The 21,711-nt window shown below is 41.3% G+C and overlaps 1 protein-coding gene across 1 annotated transcript in view; it reads left to right on the plus strand.

Annotated features, from left to right (window-relative positions):
- LOC121524338 (semaphorin-6D-like) overlaps positions 1–21,606 on the plus strand; it is a 256,246-nt gene extending 234,640 nt beyond the window's left edge. The window contains exons 21-23 of the mRNA XM_041809680.1: positions 9,659–9,909; positions 12,791–12,922; positions 15,505–21,606. Of these exons, the coding sequence (XP_041665614.1) occupies positions 9,659–9,909; positions 12,791–12,922; positions 15,505–16,842 (1,721 nt within the window). The 3' untranslated portion in view covers positions 16,843–21,606. The remainder of the gene's footprint in view (positions 1–9,658; positions 9,910–12,790; positions 12,923–15,504) is intronic.
- The last annotated feature ends 105 nt before the right edge of the window (positions 21,607–21,711 follow it).

The raw sequence follows: 21,711 nt of genomic DNA on the forward strand, positions 1-21,711 counted from the left end.
ATAGCTACAGCTAATGTAGGTATGTAGCTTACATTAGCTTCATAGCTTCAGCAGAATAGATAGCCATTAGCTTTGGCTTTAAATACATAGCTATGTAGCCAACATTAGCTTTGTAGATTCAGTAGTATAGATATCCATAGGCTTTAGCTTTAGCTACATAGCTATAAAGCTCACATTAGCTTTATAGCTTCTTTAGTATAGATAACATGAGCTTTAGCTTTAAATACATAGCTATGTAGCTTACATTAGCTTTGAAGCTTCAGTAGTATAGATATCTATGAGCTTTAGCTTTAGCTACATAGCTATGTAGCTTACATTAGCTTTGAAGCTTCAGTAGTATAGATAACCATGAGCTTTAGCTACATAGCTATGAGGCTCACATTAGCTTCATAGCTTCATTAGTATAGATAACCATGAGCTTTAGCTACATTGCTATGTAGCTTACATTAGCTTTGTAGCTTCATTAGTATAGATAACCATGAGCTTTAGCTACATAGCTACGTAGCTCACATTAGCTTGCATTTGCTTATGTAGCTACCTAACCTAAGCATCTTAAGGGACAAAATAAGCTGCATTGGCTGCGTTAGAATATTTTTGTGGCTTTTTACATGTAAGCAGCTTTTAATAAATATAACAGAGAAAAAATCGGATGTCTTGTCCAGAATTAAATAATGAATAGATCAATTTTAGAGGAAGATTTGTGAATGGTGGCTCGCTGTAGCTAACATAAATCTAATATAGTGATCTTAGCTGTGTAGTTAATATTACTTCATAAGCCTTAGCAATGTGATCTTTAGCAATCATAGCTACAGCTAATGTAGCTTTGTAGTTATGTCATGAGCTTTAGCTTTAGCTACGTAGCTTACACATCTTATGGGACTACGTAGGCTGCATTGGCTGTATTAGCATGTTTTCCTGGCTTTTTCCCTGTTAACAGACTTTCTACTTTACTTCATTAAACATTTTGCCATCAGGGCTTTGCAGGTCAGGTTTTTTTACTTTTTACTTTACCTGCAGATTATTCATGTTGGGTTGTTTGTCATTTTATTCTAACACAGTTATGTTCAAAAACTTGTTTCTCAAGAAAAAAAAAACACCCATGATATATGATGTATTGTTGGCGGTTTATTTTGTGGCACAGCCTTGTAGCCCCATTGGCTACCCCCTCACTCCACCAATGAAATAATCACACAAGGACCCCATTTTTTTAAACTACTTGTTAAAATACAAAGTTTAGCTCATCAGGACATCACTTATCCGAGAAATCAAAAATGCATGCCAAATTAAAGCTCAGGTTTCAAGAAGTTAATACCTATTTTTCAGTGTAGATAGAATTTCTGACTTAAATGTTATGAATACAAACACGACTGTAATAAATCAGTGGTTGGTTTAAGGCCATGTTTTGCTTCCACCCGCTGCTCAGTGAGCTTTTATTTTTTTAAAATTGTTCATCAGTCAGACGGAGAAGCTTTTACAAGCAGCTTGACTAAAACACGCCAGCATTATCTGCTGTTAACGTCTTCCCGCCCAGGGGCGCTCTGCAGTTAAATCAGAGAATAAAACACATTCACAAATAAAAAAAAAAAAAAAAAAAAAACACTGATGGCAGAGAGGCGCCATTAAAAAGAGGGGTTAACGGTCCATTAACACCAGCCAGGGAATGTTTAGGGATATTTTTACCCCCATCATCATCTTCACCATCATCGTTATCGTCATTATCATCATTATCATCATTCCCACAGTAATGCTCTGTGGGAGGTGAACAACAGCAGTGATGCGCTGAAATTCACGGCTGATATCATTGTTTTTCATGTCTTTATTTGGAGTAAGCTTCCCAGAGGACAAACAATTCTTTAATGTTTGACCACAAAAACAGATTTATTTGTCCAACAGGTCTCTTCCCTGTCTAGATAAAATAAATGAATCAGGAGTTCAAAAACTCAAACAGCAGCATTAAATTGATACAGCACAGCAGATAAAAACCTGCTTCTGACATCACTTCATTCCACATTTACTTTAGGCATCATCACACAAAACCCCTCTTCACTGGTGCCTTGATGGTTCCCAGCACAGTGACTGGATAACATAAAACAAACCCTGACAGCCATTTGTCCCACATCTCCTGAATGCATCGTCAGTCTCTCAGTCAGAGGATGTTGAGCAGTTGTTCTGATGTTTTAATGACTCACCTGACCGTCACCTGTAGGAGGAGTCAGTCTGATGTGAGACGACCTCTTGAAGGGTTTCTCTCTGCCTTAATGAGGATTTTAGGAGATGTAACCTTGATCCAGAGACTTTTTCTCTTTATACTTTTTTATAAAAAGACATTCTTGTCTGATTTAGAATTCCACTTATCTGTTCTGGGTCTTCTCTGCTGGATTTCCAGGATCAAATTTTTGTTTCATGAAGCTCCAAATGTTTTCTACTGGTGACAAGTCTGGACTCTAGACCAGTTCAGCACCCGGACTCTTCTACTGTAAAGCCATGCTGTTGTGATGGATGTGGTATTAGTGAGTGGAAGAGACCTTGTCTGGATAGGAGCATATGTTGCTTGAAAACCTCTATCTACTTTTCAGTATTAACAGTTTCTTTCCAGATGTGTAATCTGCCCACACCATAGGCACTAATACAACTCTGTACCACCAGAGATGCAGACTTTTGAACTGTGGGCTGCGAACAAGCTGGATGGTCCCTCTCTTCCTAGTCCACAGGACAAGACATCCATGGTTTCCAAAAGGACTTTCTGACCACAGAACAGTTTTCCATTTTGACTCAGGCCATTTTAAAATGATCTTTGGCCCAGAGAAGATTGTGATGTTGTTGGATCACATATGGCTTCTGCTTTGCATGCTACAGCTTTAAATGTAGTTAGCCAGCTGTGCTGACAGACAATGATTTCTGGAAGTGTTCCTGAGCTCCTTCAGTGATTTCCAGTACAAAATCAGGCTTGTTTTTAATGCAATGCTTTCAATGGGACTGAAGATACTAAATACCTAATATTGACCTTCAGCCATGTCCCCTGTGCACAGAGATTTCGCAGATTCTCTGAATCTGTTGATGATATGATGGGCTATAGATGCTTGGAGATTCAAAGTCTTTGCAACTTAACGTTAATGAGCATTTTTCTAAAATTGCTCCACATGTTTTAGATGTCTTTTTCTTTTGCAGATTAGTAAACCTCTACCAATCTTTATTCTGAAAAGGTTCAGGCTCACTAAAGTGCTCCTTTCATATGCAGTCATGTTCCCAATCCACCTAATTAGCTGCAAATGCTCTGCAAGCTGTTTTTCATCAGTACCACTTATTTTTGCAGCCTTTCTGTCCCCACTTTTTTGAGATGTGTTGCTGCCATCAACTTCTAAATGAGCTAATATTTTGCATGAAATGCTAAAGCTTTAACACCTGATATGTTGCTTATGCTCTATTGTGAATAAAAATATGGGTATTTAAGATTCGCAGATTACTACATTATTCTGCATTTACATTTTATGCAGCGCCCCAACTTTTTTGGAATTGGGGTTGAACATAAAGAAAGGGGCTGGCATTCCCACCTGCCTGACTGGCCTTGAGGCTCTACCTCCCCATACTCCCTTATTTCTATTAGAGAAGAGAGAAAAGAGATGAACAGCATATAAATGAAGATAAGGGTAGATGTTTTTATTTTCCTTCATTTGACAACGTTTGATCAAGAAACAATTTCAGAAATATTGGGACAGCAAACTGACCCAGTACAGACCCAGAGTACTGACCCAGCCTGAGGTACAAAAGCAATATTCCCTGTCCTTTATTGTTGATAGAGTTCCCGCCCACACAGTTTGATTGACAGCTGATTTTTGAGATGTGCAGACACAGCAGTGAGGATTCAGGAAGCATTTTAGCGGCCTGTTAGTTCACCTTCTGCACGGAAACATCTTCATTCTTATTCAACACACAAGCACATGTCAGGTGTGTGTCGTCTGACCTTTAAAAGGAGTCGGTAGTGTGTGTGAGAGTGTTTTTAGTGGTGAAGGAAAAAGTCAAACTTGACAAGGTCTCTTTTTCCCTCATTCGCTCTCGGTCTCTACAGTCACACTCATTTTAATTTCTAACATTCCTCTCTCTCTCTCCTCCTTAATCCACATCTGTCACTGCTCTCCTTCATCTCTTTCTACTTTTCTTTATTTCTATTCTCTCTCTCTCTCTCTCTCTCCCTCTCTCTCTCTCTCTCTGTTGCTGCTGTCTGCCTTCTTGTGAATACCAATGGATCTTGAGGAGAACGAGTGGGCGAGAGAGCAGCAGAGAGGGAGAGAGAGAGAGTAAGGGCATGCTAATAAGGTAGAAGTTTCTGGAGCTTGACTTCGATCTTGGAGCATCGGCCTTAAAGCGACAGTTCACTCAGCAGAATGTGATTGTTAGCAGAGGTTTGATGATGATGTACAGCCATCAGAGTTCACTTTTAATTCTAAACCTTAAACAAAACATGTCAAAATCTGGTCCAGTTGACAACATGTACACCAAGGTGTGTAGATATGTTAGAGTTTTCACCATTTATGTGTTGATTGCAATTTGCTGAGGTCCATGATTATTGCTTTTTTGAGTACTGTGGAAAAGTCCAGTTTTTTCAGTTCTTAAAAGAGCTCCAATCAATTAATTAACTCATAAAAAGTTTCCTGAGCTGTCATTCTCTCACTGTAGTTCAGTACACACAACCACAATCATTGGGAAAGTCTGCTGACTTGGCTCTTTTCCAGAAGACAATCACTGACATCCTCCACAAGGAGGGTAAGCCACATAAGGTCATTACTGATATACCAGGCTGTTCTCAAGGCTGTATCAAAGCAGACTGATGGAACGTTGACTTGAAGGTAAAAATTTGGTAAGAAAAGTAGAAAGGATTGAGCTCACTTCAGATGATTTTCAAACAAAGCAGATCCAAGAACTAAGGGGAGCTTCACACGGAGTGGCTGGAGTCAGTGGATCAAGAGCCACCAGGAGTGAACTACAAGTGTCGTGTTCCTAAAATCGAGCCACTCCGGATCCACAGACATCATCAACATCACACTTAAGGAAAAAAAAATGGAGTATTGCTCAGTTGTCCAAAGTCCTGTTTTCAGATGAAAGTAAATTTAGCATTTCATTTGGAAATCAAGGACCAAGAGTCATGAGGAAGATCAGAGAGGCAGAGAACTTAAGGTGCTTAAAGTCTAGTTTCCACAGTCAGTGATGGTTGAGGGTGCCATGTCATCTGCTGCTGCTGTTTCACTTGTCTTTATGAAGTCCAGAGTCAACACTGTCAGCAGTCTACCAGGAGATTTTAGAGCCCTTCATGCTCCCTGAGAAGATTTCTATTTTGTTCACACCAGACATAAATGATTGCCTATTCACACATATCGGAATATGCAGCTATAGGGTATTTACTCACGTTATGTTCTTAATTTGTGCGAATAACTGGCTGCACACATGCGTCAGATCACATAAATGGGAGCGCCCAAATGACGCAAGAGAGGAGGAGCTTCTTTCCCCCACATCTGGCACTTTCCCCCAAGCTAGCTCCTTTTTATTCCTGTAGAACAGGCACGTTGTGTTGTAAGGCTCAAGGTAGCCACAGCCACCACAAGTTTTTCCTCCATTTTTGATGCTGATTCTCCATGCTGATTTCTATCATGGCCAAAGACTAAACAGACCAACTTCATCGATTTGTAAATGAAATATTTGTGCAGCAGCAAAAGGCCCGCATGTTGACTCATGCAAACTATAATACTGACTGTATAAGCACATTCATGTTGCAAAAGCCTGTTTGCATTTTGCTTTGACATGCTGCAGCTTATATGTTATTTCTTGTATGCTGCATTGCAACAAAGATGCACCCTGATTACCTCTCGCCCTGTTTTTAGCACCAGGCTTGCCCAAGTTATTGGATTAAAAAGTTGAAAGCAAGTCACTAAAACACACCCAGAAATACAGCTTGCATACAACTTGCATCTTTAAGCATCAAATTATTTAGCACTGGTTAAGTACACATTAAATAAGGAATCGTGATGGACTAAGTGGGAGTGAGAACAGATGTAGCATTCATTTCTGAAAGTTATCCATGACTTTGGTAAACAGATGTCTGCTGACCTTCAGCATCAGTTTGAGATTTGACTGAAACAAACACCATTTGTGGGTTTAAAAGACGAAATAAGACAGAAGGACGGAAGGGAGAACAAAGAAATATGGCACAGAGAGATGAAAGTGATGAAGATGAAGGGTCGAGAGAGCACCGAAGGACGGGCAGAGAGAGAGTGAAAGGATGTAAGTCTGAGACTGACAGGAAACAGAAAACAACGATAGAAAAGACCTCACCCAGAAGATTTCAGCCTCGATCCAAAAAAGTTTCTTACAATGGAGACTGACAGCAGAGAGAAAAGAGAGACTCTGAGAGACGCAGGAGAGAGAGAAACATTTCTTCATGTCGGGCTGTAATTAGCATAATGTTTTTCTCCGTGTGACTCCATCATCCTATTTATAACTGTCAGAGTGAAGGACGGAGATGAAAGAGTGGAAATAACGAACATGAAATCGTCTCTGTTAAACACAGGAGGCTGTGCGTGTCTGTGTATGTGTGTTAATCCTGAGTGGACGTGTAATGACTGCTTGTTCTACTTCAACACTATTTAGCATAAAAGACACATTTGTTCCCGTATCAAAGCCGAGCCTCAGAGGCCTCCAGGCGAAGCCGGCTTTGAGGTTGGAGTCTGTTGCCAGTTCGAGTCCCGGGCCGGCGGGACGCTGGGAGTCAAATCCCCGGATGGCTAACAGTGCAGGGCATGAAATGAGCTTTTTGTTTCTGGGGGTATTTTTGGTGCTTTGATCAGGTTTTCAGGGACGTACTGCTCCTTCTGTGCTGTTTCACTTGACTGTGAAATAATGGAAAGGAAGTTTGCAGGTTTTAAAGAAAAACTTTACCACAGTTTACATCCTTGAGCTGCAAAAACTCATCGCCTTCACTCGTGAGTTGAGTTGAGTTGTCATGGAAACCCTTCTTTTGTGGTAGTGGGCAGGAATTCCTACAGAAAGACTGCAAAATGTTGTGGGAAGCCTTAAAAAATGGGAAGGCTGTTAAAGCTGCAAAAGGGGGGCCAAGTCCATATGCAATGTTATTACAAAACCCGTCAGGTGTCTGAATACTTTTGTCCATATAGTGTATGTCACCTCACTCAAGATCAGCCAATAGAGAAATTCAGTTTCTGTAGCCAGTTTCAACCTGTTGGGGGCAGCAGTCACCTTGCATGTTTGTAAGACAGACGTAGTGTTTAAATACTTTGTGCTAAAAAGTTGAGATTTTTATAAACACTTCTGAAAACCTCCATGCATATATTGCTTTCACAAAAAAAGTGGTCTGAAGGTTTAGTAACTCTAAAAAAACATCCAAATTCAGAAGATTCAGTAGAAAAGTTTCTCTCCTAAAGTCAGCACTCTGACGCTGAAAACTAGCTGTAAAATGTTTAAACTGCTTTGTGAGCGTGTGCAGGTAAATCAGCCTGTAGCTCTGAGAGGCTGCCAAGGAGTGTGTATGTGTGCGTGGGTTTGTGTTTAGTAGCGTGTGTGAGTGTGTTTTTGTGTCTGTGTGTGTGGGTTGAATGTGAATCAGGATGGCGTTAATGAAAAGAGCTGCTGAGGTGCTGAAGACAAACAAAGCTCCCTGAAAGTCGCAGCTTTCATCTGTTAAAGTGCTTTATCATCGCGACAAGCTGCAGCGGTGACTCAGCGCTCTGTGCTGCATTCAGGTGAGGTCAGGAAAAATCACAACTACAGCTTCTGCAAATGGCAGCTAATGCAACAGCTGCAGCAAATTTTTGGCCAATAAAAAAATTGGTTTATAACTAAGAGAGGAACTATGTTTTCAATTAGATGTGCAAAATTTGCAATAAAAAGACCGAGCATATCCATGCTGTGTGCAAGAAGCCATACCCAAAAAAAAAAAAAAAACATCCCTAATCATATGAGAAACTTCGTAAAAGATTCCTAACTTTCACAGTTGGTTAACACTACTTTAAGAGTAACTTGTACATAATTGCATAAAACAGTCGAGCACAGTGTCCACCTGTAGTCTCCAACACGGGTCTAAGATATTATCTCAGCCTCTCAACTTTTCATATAAAATACACTCTCCTCCAAAAGTATTGGAACAATGAGGCCAATTCCTTTATTTTTGATGTAGACTGAAAACATTTGGATTTAGCATCAGAATGTCTACGCTCAGTTTCAGATTTGGGTTTTGCCTTTGTAGAGTGTATTTATAGTTAGAGGTGTAACCAATATGAAAACCACAGAACTATCTATGGGTGAAAAACAAGCAACTGTGAAGCTGGGAGAAGATGGAAAATCAATCAGAGCCATTGCACAAGCATTGGCCATAGCCAGTACATCTATTTGGATTGTCCTGAAGAAGAAAGAAACCACTGGTGTGCTCAGTAACAAACGTCGAACAAGTAGACCAAGGAAAACATCAACAGCTAGTGGCAGAAACATTGTGAGAGCTGTAAAGAAAAACCTTAAAACAACTGTTAGTTACATCAGCAATAACCTCCAGAGGGCAGGAGTGCAGGTATCACCATCTACTGTTCACAGAAGATCATTAACAAAGGTACAGAGGCTACACCGGAAGATGCAAACCACTCATTAGCAAGAGGAACAGGAAGGCCAGGCTGGAATTTGCCAAAAAAGTACAGAGACAAGCCTCAAATATTCTGAACAAAGTTTTATGGACTGAAGAGACAAAGATGAACATTTACTAAAGTGATGGAAAGGCTAAAGTTTGGAGGTCATGGTTTGGGCCTGCATGGCTTCTTCTGGGATGGGCTCATTAATCTTCATCGATGATGTAACACATGATGGCAGCAGCAAAATGACCTCAGAAGTCTACGGAAACATTTTCTCTGCCAGTTGCCTGAGTTGACTGACTGATAATTACACTCAACCTCTGAAACTGTCAGCATGCAAAAATAAAAACACAAACATTTATGTTAAAGTAAATAGAAGTACCGACTAAAAAGAAGATGATCATATGAACGCCTTTTTGTCTGATTCTGTCCCAGAGCCTGAACACAACATGAGCAGCATTTGTGTATCAGAGTATTGACGACTGCTGCACTCTCCTGCTCCCTGTGTGTACTAAGGTGTGTGTTAAGGTGTGTGTAGGTGTGTGATTGTGATGAGTCATGAATGTGAGTCGCTTTGATCAGCTATCAGGACCTGACGAGGTGAAAACTGCCAAACAAAAAAACTCCTCCTCTTTCATCTCCTCTCTCCTTCATCTCTTCGTCCTTTCCCCTGTTCTCCTTTCTCCTCCTCTTCCTCCTGTTCCTATCCCACCATCCTTTTGTCACACACCCCCCCACTCCTCCCATGTCTCTCTCCCCCTCTCAGATCCAATCAGAGCATCCCACTCCGTCTTTCTTCTCCTCCACTCTTTCTCTCCTTTCTCTGATCTGTTTCTCACCTGTGAACCTCCTCTTCTCATTAAGTCTAATCCTCGTCTCTGTCTCCCTTCCTCTCCTCCCTTCCCCCTTCTCTCACCCTCATCCTTGTCCCGCCACAAACTTTCACACCTCATCCTTGGATGAAACTTAACAGAAAGTTGGCGTACTGTTAGTTCTTTTGATTTAAGACTCTTTTCTCCTCTGGTGTCCTCCAGGTGTCCGTCGTCTCCCAGATCAGGACCAGCGTCCCGGCGCCAATGTCCACTACACACTCTTGATTGCCTGCGTGCTGGTGGCCTTCTTCCTGGGCGCCATCTTGTCAGGCTTCCTGGTGTCGTGTTACTGCAGCAGAAGTGCAGCTCAGCGGGCAAGGAGGCTGGGGAAAGATCCTGAGGCATCACTGCCTCACGCTTTATCACTGAGATCACTTGCCAAGCTCAACGGACTACTGGATGGACAGCCAAAGGTAAGACAAGTGCTCCAATATGGTAGAAAACACGACAACAGTGGGTCCCAAAGTCATACTGATACCTTAAGATACTATCAGACACCATTAGATACCAAAATATTGCATAGTATCCTTGTAGGAGAGGAATGCAGATGAGAAAAATGTGTTTATTGACTCATTTTGCATAAAATATTCTTATGATTAAACATGCAAGAGTATAACATGCAATATCATACAACCATATGATTGGCGGTATAGCATGATTCTATATGGTACGATATGATACAGTGGTGGTTTGATACCAATAGGATTCTACACAACTGAGACCAGTTTGATTCTCTACAGTATGGTACAACACCATACCATACCGTACCGTACCAGACCAGACCATACCATACTAGACCATACCATACCGTACCAGACCAGCCCAGACCAGACCATACCTTACCCTGTCATACCATACCATACATACAATACCATACCATACTAGACCAGACTATACCAGATCACACCTTGCCATGCCATGCCATGCCATGCCATACCATACCAGAACATACCTAAACATACCATACCATACCATACCATACTAGACCAGACTAAGAGGACCAGACCATGCCATGCCATGCCATGCCGTACCATACCTAAACATACCAAACCAAACCAAACCAAATCATACCATACCATACCATACCATACCATACTATGCCATACATCTTATGCAACAGCAGCCAAAAGGCTACAGACCAGTACAGAATTTTTGCAAATTTCTACTCATCCCTTACAAATTCTCTCTAAATACCTGCACTGAATCAGCCAAGAAATTAAACTTTGTACATGTAGTTTTTTTTTTTTTAATCTAATTTATTCAACCTTTATTTAACCAGGAGAAAACCTCATTGAGATTAAAAATATCTTTTCAAGAGTGTGTAATATGAAATACACTTAGGTCTGTAAAATATGGAGAATTTATTTCCATGCTGTTGAAGCTTCCCTCAAACTCTTTAAAGTGAAATCCTTCACCATCTGTGCAGGGACAGCTGTTTTTAGACAGCACATCCTTCATCCAGAAGTTTCAAGTTAAGTCTACCTCCAGACAATCCCATCATTTTGTTGTTGTTTTTAACAAGAAAGGGGACGGTGAACAATTCAGCAGTGTGGACATAAACAGAAAACTTAGTAAACTACTGCAAAAGCCAGAAGCTGTTCATGTCTTCTCAGTTTTAAACAAAATGAAGTCTACTGTTTGGGGGCCTGTGTGTGGGTGTGTTAAAATTCACATCACCTAATAAAAGTTTAAAATGTTAAAAATAATAATTTACATATAATAATTATTTGATATTTGTTTACTCAGCTGATGATGATTGATTCAAGCACCGTTGTCTTTTGGGACTGACCAAAAACAAATAATTTATTCAAGGAATAAATTTAAAAACAAAAACTAGACAAGGACACATCTGTCAACCAACGCAGCAGCTGTTAAAAAGTAGAAAATTGTTTTTTATTTATAAAAATGTGGGAGAAATATGTTAATATATCCTCATAAAGTTGTCCCAAAATGAACCCTGATTGACTTTAGAGAAACTTTAAAATCCTTGCTGCTGTAGGTATTTTGCATAAATAAATCAGTCACTTTAAAGCACCAATTTATATGAAATTCAGCCGTTGTAGTCCATGTTAACTCAGTCATGTTTTAGTTTTTTTTTTTTTCCATTTCTCTAGACTTTGTAAAGTAATGATAAATGTAAAATTATAAGCTTAATCTAGGTATGTTGGGTGATTTATGGCTGATTTTAGAGTTGCATAGATGGAGCAACAGCTGTGAGCTAGTTCAGGTTTATTTTGGCATTTTCAGTCTGATGATATCTCAAGAAAAGAGGGGCGGAGCCAAAAATTACAGCGTTATAATCTAATGAATAACCTGAATGATTTCAACCTTCTCGAGAACATTTGTAGCCGAAGCCCTGTGCGCCACCTCCACTGATACAAGAAAAGACAAGGGGAATATCTTTAGATTTGGCACAAGTGGATTCAAAATATTTATTTTAGTATTTAGTGGTCAAGGAGCCTGAGTTCATTCTACTTCTTGTTAACAAGATATTGCTGCAACACCTGGAGGGGATTTTAGTAGATCTAGATAAATTCACTGAAGCATCCGTGATTCATTCCTGAGAAATTTTTTTAATTTTTTCTGCTAAAAATGGGCATTTAATTGATGTAAAACTAAGTACCTCTGACCAGTCAAATACATGTTTTTTCTGCTGAAATGCTCTTTTCAACAAAGTCCATTAGAAATCTTAACAGCGACACTCTGCAGTCATCAGGTCAGTGTAGATAAAAGTCCTGACTCAATAGCGATGCCACAGCTTTCTCCATTTTTAAGGGAAATAAAAACGTCATCTTGTCTGTATTTCTCTCACATCTGCAGCCGTTCTTTTGTCAAAGATGGAGCTGAGAGGCAGAGATGAACGCAATCAGCAGAATCCTGAGCAGCAGGTTTAATATTCATCTTCTCTCAGGGGAAGAGGAGAAGTTAACAGCTTCACTTCAGTCTTTATTCAGTCATTATACTTACTGTTTCATTATTAGCTCCTTTCTTTTTCAAAGTGTCCTTGAGCTAAAACTGAGTCTCAGAGCTGCTGCTTCTGGCTTCCTGCTGACCTCCGACCTCGCTGTTGAAATGTATATGAGCTCCTCATTATCCTCCGTGGAGCAGGATAATTGAAACCTACCTTAACATGCAGGGAAGGGTTTTTTTTTCTTCTTCTTCAGGCTGATGTGCTTTTAAATGATTAAAATTACAAATCCATAAAATCTTCTTCATCCCTTTTTACCCTGAATTCATCACCTTCAGTCAGAGTTTCTCATTCCTCTCCTCTCTCTTTTGTTTTGTCTTTTTTAGGAGGACAAATTGGACATGTCGACACCAAAGATGTACAGCTCCTTTATCCCCAACGGGCGGGCGGAGCCGCACCTCCACACACCAGTCCACCAGGGCTTGCAGCTGGGAGACCCTGACCTCAACCTCTCCCAGGTAGGGCCACTCATGATGAAGGGGCCAAGGCTGAAAAAGACATGATTTTGACAGCATTTATGTGCCAATGATTGACAAACAAACGGGAAAACAACCAAAACAGATTAATCGCTGCAGTGTCAGAAAAAATGGGAAATTATGACAGTAGGGGGCAGTGTAGAGGCAGAGAGGACAGAGTCAGGATAGCAGCAGGGACAACAATGGGACAATGTTTACAAGACAAGATTAAAGACAAAGTCAGCCATGTTCTTCTTCACAATGTGTCATTGTCACCGCTAAGGGGCAAAAGTGCTTGTATTATTATCTGGAGACCTCTTTGTCCCATTTAGAAGTTGTAAAACTGTGAAACCTTTATTCTACAAAGGTTGGGACATTGTTTCGAATGTGAATTAAGCATAACTTTTTTTTTCCCTAACAATACTTTGTAAATGTCTGGGGACTGAAGACGCAAGTTTTTGGCTTCATAATGCTCTATATGTTTTCAATGGGTGACAGGGTTAGACTGCATGCAGGCCGGTGTAGTCTCTTCCTGTGAAGCCATGCAGTTGTTGCTCATTCAAAATGTGTTGTGGCATTATCTCACTGAAATAAGCAGGGATGTCATCTCAGTGGAAGTATATGTTACTCCAAAACCCATATGTACCTCTCAGTTTTAAAGGGGCCTTCACAGATGTGCAAGTGACCCTTTCCTTGGGCACTAATACACCCATTCACCATCACAGATGCCGACTTTTGAACTTTGCACTGATAACAATCCGGATGACACATTTCCACCCCATCTTGAAGGAATCAATGGTCTTTTGGTCTCTTTTTTTCCAGAAGCATTTTGAGATGTGGGCTCATTAAACCACAGCACACTTTTCCACTCTGGGTCAGTCTGTCTCAGATGAACCCTGGTCCAGAGAAGTCATCAGTGCCTCTTGATGTTGTTGATATACAGCTTTCACTTTGCACTGTAGAGACTAAACCTGTATTTTTACATGCAGTGACATACTGTGTTGACTGACAACGGAGTTCTGAAGAGCTCTTTAGCCCATGTTGTAAAATCCATCATAGAATAATGCCAGTTTTTAATGCAATGCCACCTGAATGGTCGAATGTCATTGGCATTCATGCTAGTTTTTTAATCTTCCCCTTCATATACAGAGATTCTCTGAATCGTTTGATGATATTACTGACTGTAATTCTTGCAGCTGCATGTTTATGAACATTGTTGATAATGTGTTCAGTTATTTGCTCTAACAGTCGTCACAAATGGGAGAACTTTGTGCTGTCATTGAATATGAACTATTGAGCCTTTCAGGCGTACTCCTTTTATACCTAATTATGGTACTATTACCCATAAGCAATTACATTTCACAACTTTCCAGCCCTTTCTTGCCTCCATCCCACCTTTTATGGAACTTTAAACAGGAATCAAATTCAAAATGAGTGCAAATTTCCCCCCAAAAAAGACAACCATGTTTATCAGGTAAACATGAAATATATATTTTCTTTGTGCATATTACAATTTAATATAAGTTGAAAAGAATTTGGAAATCACTGTTTTTATTCACATTTTACACAATGTCCCAACTTTTATGGAGTTGGGATTTGTAAATAGAAACAAGTATAGAACCGATACAAAGGTTGATGAAGGAAAACGGTGAGTGGCAGTTTCTGTACTTTGCATTGTGTTCATAGGTAGTTTGTTGTATATGCTCTGAACTCTGATGTGTGCCCTCTAGTGGTATCCTCCAGTAACACACATAGTGCACAGCCAAGTGTGTAAACAAATACATTTATTATGCAGCTGGCTGTCTACCCAAATACAAGTTCCAAAAGCAAGTATATGTGGAAGGTCACATTTATGACTTGATTATTTCATCCTGTCCTTTACTACACCCTGACTCCGTATAATCTGTCCAAAAGAGAAACCACATCATTGGCTCTTGAGAATAATTATGATTTTGTGTATCTTAAAGACTGTTCATTGATTTATTGGTGAATTCTGTGTAGGATGTTATCAGGGTTGATTCAGAGGTCTGAAAATATCAGTAATTAAGGATCAAAAGGAAGAAACACTGTAATAATGACACCAAAATGATTTGTTGCTTTTGCTTGCGCTTGTGAAATTTTTCTTGATTTACGTTTCTGACTGGACACAATTTTTTGAACACTTTTTTTCACAGCTGTGCAGATAATTCTTGACATTTAAGTTACAAATTGTGATACCATATTATATGTTGTTTGATCATGTTTTAAGGTGAAACTAGTGCTTTTGTGGACTGTTTTCTTTGAAATAAAGAATGTAACAGGAATAATGAATGAGGAAACCAAGAAATACTTCGACAAATCCATTAACCTTAAAAAAAAAATGCAACAACAACAACTCCTGAATGATTAAAGGAAAAGTTCTGTAAAGCACTTTGTCCTTTCTTTTGTCAAATACTTAAAGAGAACTTATGTAGTGCTTCATAGTCTCTTCTGCACAATGTCTTATTCCAGCAACATTTGCAACTTGCTGGGAAAAGCTCAGTGACTTTTGTATGGCCTCTTTGCCTTGAAAGTGTTTACTAATGCTCGGTCTAATCTCTTTTTAGTCTCTGTCCCAGGCGGATGGTGAGCTGTCTGGCTTGCCCACACCCGACTCCACCCCTGAGCTCCCGATCAAGAACATGAAAGCCCTTCGACACCACCAGTATGAGAAGAACCAGAATTGCAACAACGCCAAGGACAACATTCCTAAATCTGGGCCCAGCTGCTCTGGATCCAGTCTGGGCTTCATGGCTGTTGTAGGGAACTCTTTGAGCCAGCAGGGCTTCACTTTCTCACATCATCATGGCAGCAATTTGAGCAATGGAGCCGCCCACGGAGCTGGAGCATCCTCAACATCGCTGCATCTCCCTGAAGAGAGGAAGATCTCCAACGACGAGCGGGCAGCAGCGGCGGCGGCGGCAGCAGCGGCGGCGGCAGGAGGGGGAGGAGCAGGCGGAGGAGGCAGCGGTCCACATCACCATCACTCCCAGCAGTCGCTCCCTCAGACGGTGGTCGATGTTTCGGCGTTGGACGAGCTGCTTAAACACATCCATGAGGTCAGCGCATCGGGGACAGGAGGCATCAAAGTGCTCACCTCCACTTCCTCCTCCTCGCTGTTTCCTGGAGGCTCCACTGGAGGTCATCATCACAATCTTCATCATCATCATGGTCACCACAGCCAAACTCGAACCCACCACTACAACCACAGCCATCACCATAGCAACCATCACAACAATAACAGCAGCAGCAGTGGCGGTAGCAGTCACCATCACCAGCAGCAGATCCCTGAGACGGAGTCATCATCTTACTACAGCACCTCCACCCTCCCACGAGACGGCATCCCCAAACGCATCGACCCCGCTCCTCCAAACTCCTCTACTTCCTCTTCCTCCTCTTCCTCCTCCTCCAACAACCCCACCTCCTCCACCTCCATCCCGTCCTCCTCCTCCTCCTCCTCCTCCACTCCGCTCCAGCAGCAGGTGATCCCAGAGCGACCAGGTGGAGGCAGCGTCGCTGTAACTCGCCACCACTCCCAGCGCCACTCTCTCATCAAGATGGGAAGCGGAAGCGGGGCTGTGCCGCGTCACCACAGCTTTAACCAGCGGGGGGCGCAGCATGCACACTTCCTAGCCAGGATGAACACCAACAGCAGCAGCAACGGCCCTCCAAGCACGAGCGGGGCGGCCAACATGAACGCCAATAACAACAGCGCCAACCAGAGGTCGTCTGTGGCCAGCACATGTCTGACCCGACAACACAGCTACAGTGAAGGGCCGCATGTGCAGCGGGCGGCCATTGTCCGGAGAACAGTGTCACTCAAACCCAAAGTACCACCAAAGCCACTGTTTCTCCCAAACACAGCGACGTCGCCGGTGACAGAGGCAGAAAAATACAAATACTGAGACTGTGGGAGGTCAAGATGGCTGCTGCAGTCTGAAGGCGTCCACAGAGCTGCTGAGAAATGACAAAATGAGAGCACTGGTGGGAGACAAAAGAGACTTCACAGCTTTTTGTCCTCACTGCTCTTCATTATGACCCTTCAGTTGTGGTTTTTTTCTGCAGAGAGTCTGTGATCGTCGCCTTTCTGAGTCACGACCGCTGCACTGTAGCAGCTGAGCTCATAGACAGAGCCCTGCGGACAGCCACACTGACAAACACCACCAGGATCCACAAATAAACAAGATCTCTGACTCACTCCTCCAGCCGCTGGTGGCGACTATCCCCTTACGACACACTGCAGATCAAAACAGGCTCAGAAAAATCTGAGGAATGCTCCAAAAGTGGGGCGAAAGATGTTAATGATGCAAAAGGAGTCCCACAGGCTGGAGGTGGCCTGAAAAATTCCTGATTAATGCAGTTTTCTTCAGCGCTCTTTGATGTAACGTCCCTGGTTGTTGCACTTTGGCATGGGGCCCAGGATTCCTTTGCAAGATTCAAAAACGCAGGGACTCGAACTGCTGACATGAACTAAATCTAGAACCACTGGGAGTATCGAATGTTTCTCCCAATGATTTACGCCAACGATGGCTTTTCCTTCCACAGGAGGGACTACATCATATCAAACACCTAAAGGATAATTCCCATCCTTTGGAAGTCTGTTTCTGATTTAAGAAAACCAAAATTGACAGGAGGTTTATCTCTCCAAAAGGAGAAAAAAAACATGTTTTTTGTTATCAAGTCAGACACTTCAGGATGAAACGGAGAGTTCTTTGTGAGCTTACACATCAGCATCTTTCAAGTCAAGTGAGGGGAAAAAGACAGCTCTGCTTCGTGGTTGGAAATCTAAATGATAATCCATCAGACGCAGAGATCCAGATGAGAGCAGCCGTCAGCGTCAGAGCTGTCTCTCTGACAGATTGGGGAAAGCAGATGAATGTTCTCTTTTTATACCATATTGGTATCTGAAAACAGACAAAGCATTAATGGAGAGGAGACTGAGGATGTAGGTGTTACAGTGAGGATTTCTGATAAATAGTTCCCTTTGAATAGATTCTGTGCTAGAGCCACTCTTCACTTCAGACATGTGTGCATTAAAATTACTTTTCTGTCTCTTAAAAGTCAATAATCGGCTTAAAATGAATCAATTTTACCCCTACCTTCACTTTGATTTATCATTAAAGAGCTTTAACTGACAGAGATCCATTTGGACAGCATTTGCAGGATTTTAAATTATTTTAAAGGACGTCAAAGATCAAATGAAACTGGATTTAAATGACAGATTTCTGATCATTTCAGGGCATTGCTTTAGAAATTTGAGAGAACTGTTTATCAGAAATATTTCTCATCACCTACTAGGCTCTGTAAGACTTTCTGTACTTGACAAGTTTCTGCCAAAACAGAAGAAACGGCTCACACTAATTTGGATGATTACTTCAGGCCTGTGCTTGCTGCTCAATACTCCCTGCAGAGTCACAAGGATGACTCAACACTTATGTATTAATACAAGTGTTCTCCTGCTGTCTTCACTTCACATTTGACCAAAATGATTTTTTGGGCAAAAATCTTTGCAGTATTTGCAAAGGACATTTACTGCAAAGAAAAGGACCCCCTCCCAATGGATCCTTAGAGAGGTGAAGCTAAGTCTGGCAAATGCTGGTGTAATGCATGCTGTCCATCCCATCATATTTGAGATTTGTGTTCTTCTGATGGGTTTGAGCTTGTTGAAAGTTATTTAGTTTAAAACCGATGAAATGAAAAGGGCTCATTAGGGATTGAGCAGCTGCACGATTCTATGAAAACAAGCAGGCTGAAAGAAGCTAAGAGTTTAGAAGGAGTAAGAACATATGATCGGTTTAATATTCTGCTACTTTGGATGAAAGCTGGCTCCACATTCAGTCAATCTTTTGGAGTTTCATCTACACACATTCTCATTTCTGTGGCTGTTTCTTCTGTCCTGGCACTCAGAAACTGGCAACAAGAGAAACCAAACAACTGCAAAGCTCAAAGGTTACCAGATTAACAACAAGCAACAATTCAAGGCAGTGGAGATGAGCAACGCTGCCAGCAACAGCAATAAATGTCTGCAGCTGGGTCCAGAATGAAATGACGAGCTGCATTAAACTGAAGGGAGGGATGGAGAAAATGTGAAACAGCTGACAGAGCTGCCTGCACGTGTTGGAAAAGTTTGAATGTGATGGATTTAATTTGTAACTTATTATGTTAAACTCACTGTTGTCTCTAAACTGTTGCAGAGGATAAAGAACCGTACTGTTTTTTCTGCACGTGTTCAGCCCCTCAATTGCAAACAGAACCTTTAAATTACCAACGACCATTTTCCAAAATAAATAATGTTGCATCGATTCAGGGTGTTTTTCCTGGTGGTTAGAAGTTGTGGTGTTATATTTATCAGATCAGATTTATAAATGGTATCACATTTGAAGCAAAAATGTAACAACTGATCAACTGAAAGCTGATCTGACATACAGATTCATCTGCATCAGAGCTACATGAAAAACAAACATGGTTGAATTGTAAGATAAGGAAAATACTAAGGTGAACAAGGCTGATTTTTTTTTTCAAGAGGTTAAATTTCACAAATAAGCTTTTCTGCAGACCTACAGATGAGTTAAAGTCTGATTTATACTTCTGTGTCAAAGCAATAATGCACCATACACTGTAGGCTTTTACGTCAGGCACGCATTTCCTTATCCATGTCTCTCAATGGCTGAATGAGTGCAAAACCTTTTCGCCGTCCTCTACCACATCTGAATCAGCAGCCACGCTTTCCATCACCTCCAGTCTCTCTTTTATGCTTTGCAATAACTGCAGTATAACCAACTACCGATCAATATTTAACAGCTCCAACTCTAATTCCAATACAACAACTTCTTCTTTTATTTGTTATGGTTTCCTGTATACAAAAAAGCAGAGAGCTTGACTTGACCAAACGTGGCAGTAAACATAATGTAGCATAGAAACAGCATCACCAACTAGTGGTTTGGTTGTCCATTTATAGCTTTCATGTGACAACAAATGCACATTGAACTACCTTCTTGTGGTCAAGAATCATCTCCTATTGCTGTACACTGTGGAAAACCTTTATTTTGGATGCTCAAATTATTTTGCTTTGCACACAGAAACAAAATTATTTCACAAAAACAAGAACTACCAGGATTTAAATTATAAACTCTGTTAAAACTGACCTTTTTGATGCACCGTAGCACAAACCACTGCTGTGCAATCATGTGCTTTAACTTTATTATGTTTAATTTTGAACATTTTTTAAAAGTGGGACCAGAGGGTGTGTTCCAGTTATCAGGGTATCACACTTCTCAGCCTCCCAGGGAAAGTTTAATTACATCCAGCCGATTGTTGAACTTTGGATACAAGAGAAACAGTACAGATTCATCCTGTCTGTGGGACAGTGGCCCATCTCTTTACCCTTGCAGAACTTCTTGAAGGAGCATAGGGGTTTGCTCAACCAGTCTAGCTTTGTTTTGTGGACTTGGAGAAGGCAAACAATTGTATCCCTCAGGGGGTCATGTGGGGGGTACTGCGGGAATATGGGGTCCCTGGGTCACTGTGGGGAGCCATCAAAGTGAGAGTTGTGACCACATTCTCAGCACAAAGTTGGACATGTTCCTCCTCCAAGGCTGCCCCATGTCTCCAATTCTGTTTGTGATTTTTATGGAGGAGGGGGAAGAGGGATTCCAGTTTGGGGACCTCAGAATTCCATCTCTGCTTTTTGCAGATGATGTGGTTCTGTTTGCTCCTTTAGCTGAGGACATCCAGCAGGAGCTGGGACAGTTGCATTTAAGTGCTAAATGGTTGGGATGAGAGTCAGCACCTCCAAGTACGAGGTCATGGTTCTCTGCTGGAAAAAGGTGGATTTCTCTCTCAAGGTGGGGAGTGAGTCTCTGCCTCAGGTGAAGGAGTTCAAGTGTCTTGGGGTTTGAGCTGTCTTTGGAGAAAACTTCATGGAAAAAAAAAAACAAACAAAAGAAATCAGTTTAGACTTGAGAAAATGCAGGCTTCTGTGCAGCAAAGAGGAAGCACAACTGACTATTAACATCAAGGAGCTATAATGGAGACCCTGCTATTTTTATTTTTTTATTTTTTTTGTGAAATAATGTTGTTTCTGTGTGCAAAGTAAAAAAACGTAAGCATCCAAAACAAAACTAGGATGGTTGGAAAAGCTGTGTTAAAAATCCATAGTTCTGGTGAACAACACTATGAAATAATTTTTAAAAATTACATTTTCATAGGAAGGCTAATAATTTTGTCCTCATCTGTAGTTCTCTCAAATATATTTGGCACAGAAGTCTAACCCAGTCTTTACAGTGATTCCAGCTGCTTGTTTGAGCAATTTACAAAAGAATTTTAAAAACTTTTGGAGAAGTTTTGTCATTAGGACTCCAGAATTCATGTCAAAAGCGTCTAAAGTTTGAAAATACTGCACTTACTCAAAGATTTTTTAAAATTAAAATACACCCGAGACAACTGATCTCTTTGTTTCCTTTCAGGAAATTAAGATTTCTGAACTTTAGAAACAGAAAATGGATCTAAGAGATAAAAATTACCAAACATCAGCTAGTGGATCAGGCTCAGATTAAGCAATAACTCAGCGGTGGTGATGCTGCAGCAGAGTGTCAGAGAGGTTTCTCCATCTGCTGACAACGACGTGAGCACGCTCTGCACCAAATGATGCAACTCTGAGTCCGCCGGCAGCAGACGGGTGAGGAGGTGGGGGCGGGGGTGAGGGGAGGGGGGCCTGGGATGTGAAACGCCTCCAAAATAAGACACTGCATCAGGCGTTTCCAGAGCAGAGCCAG

Source organism: Cheilinus undulatus, linkage group 16 (genome assembly GCF_018320785.1).
Source record: "Cheilinus undulatus linkage group 16, ASM1832078v1, whole genome shotgun sequence".
Classification (NCBI taxonomy): Eukaryota; Metazoa; Chordata; class Actinopteri; order Labriformes; family Labridae; genus Cheilinus; species Cheilinus undulatus.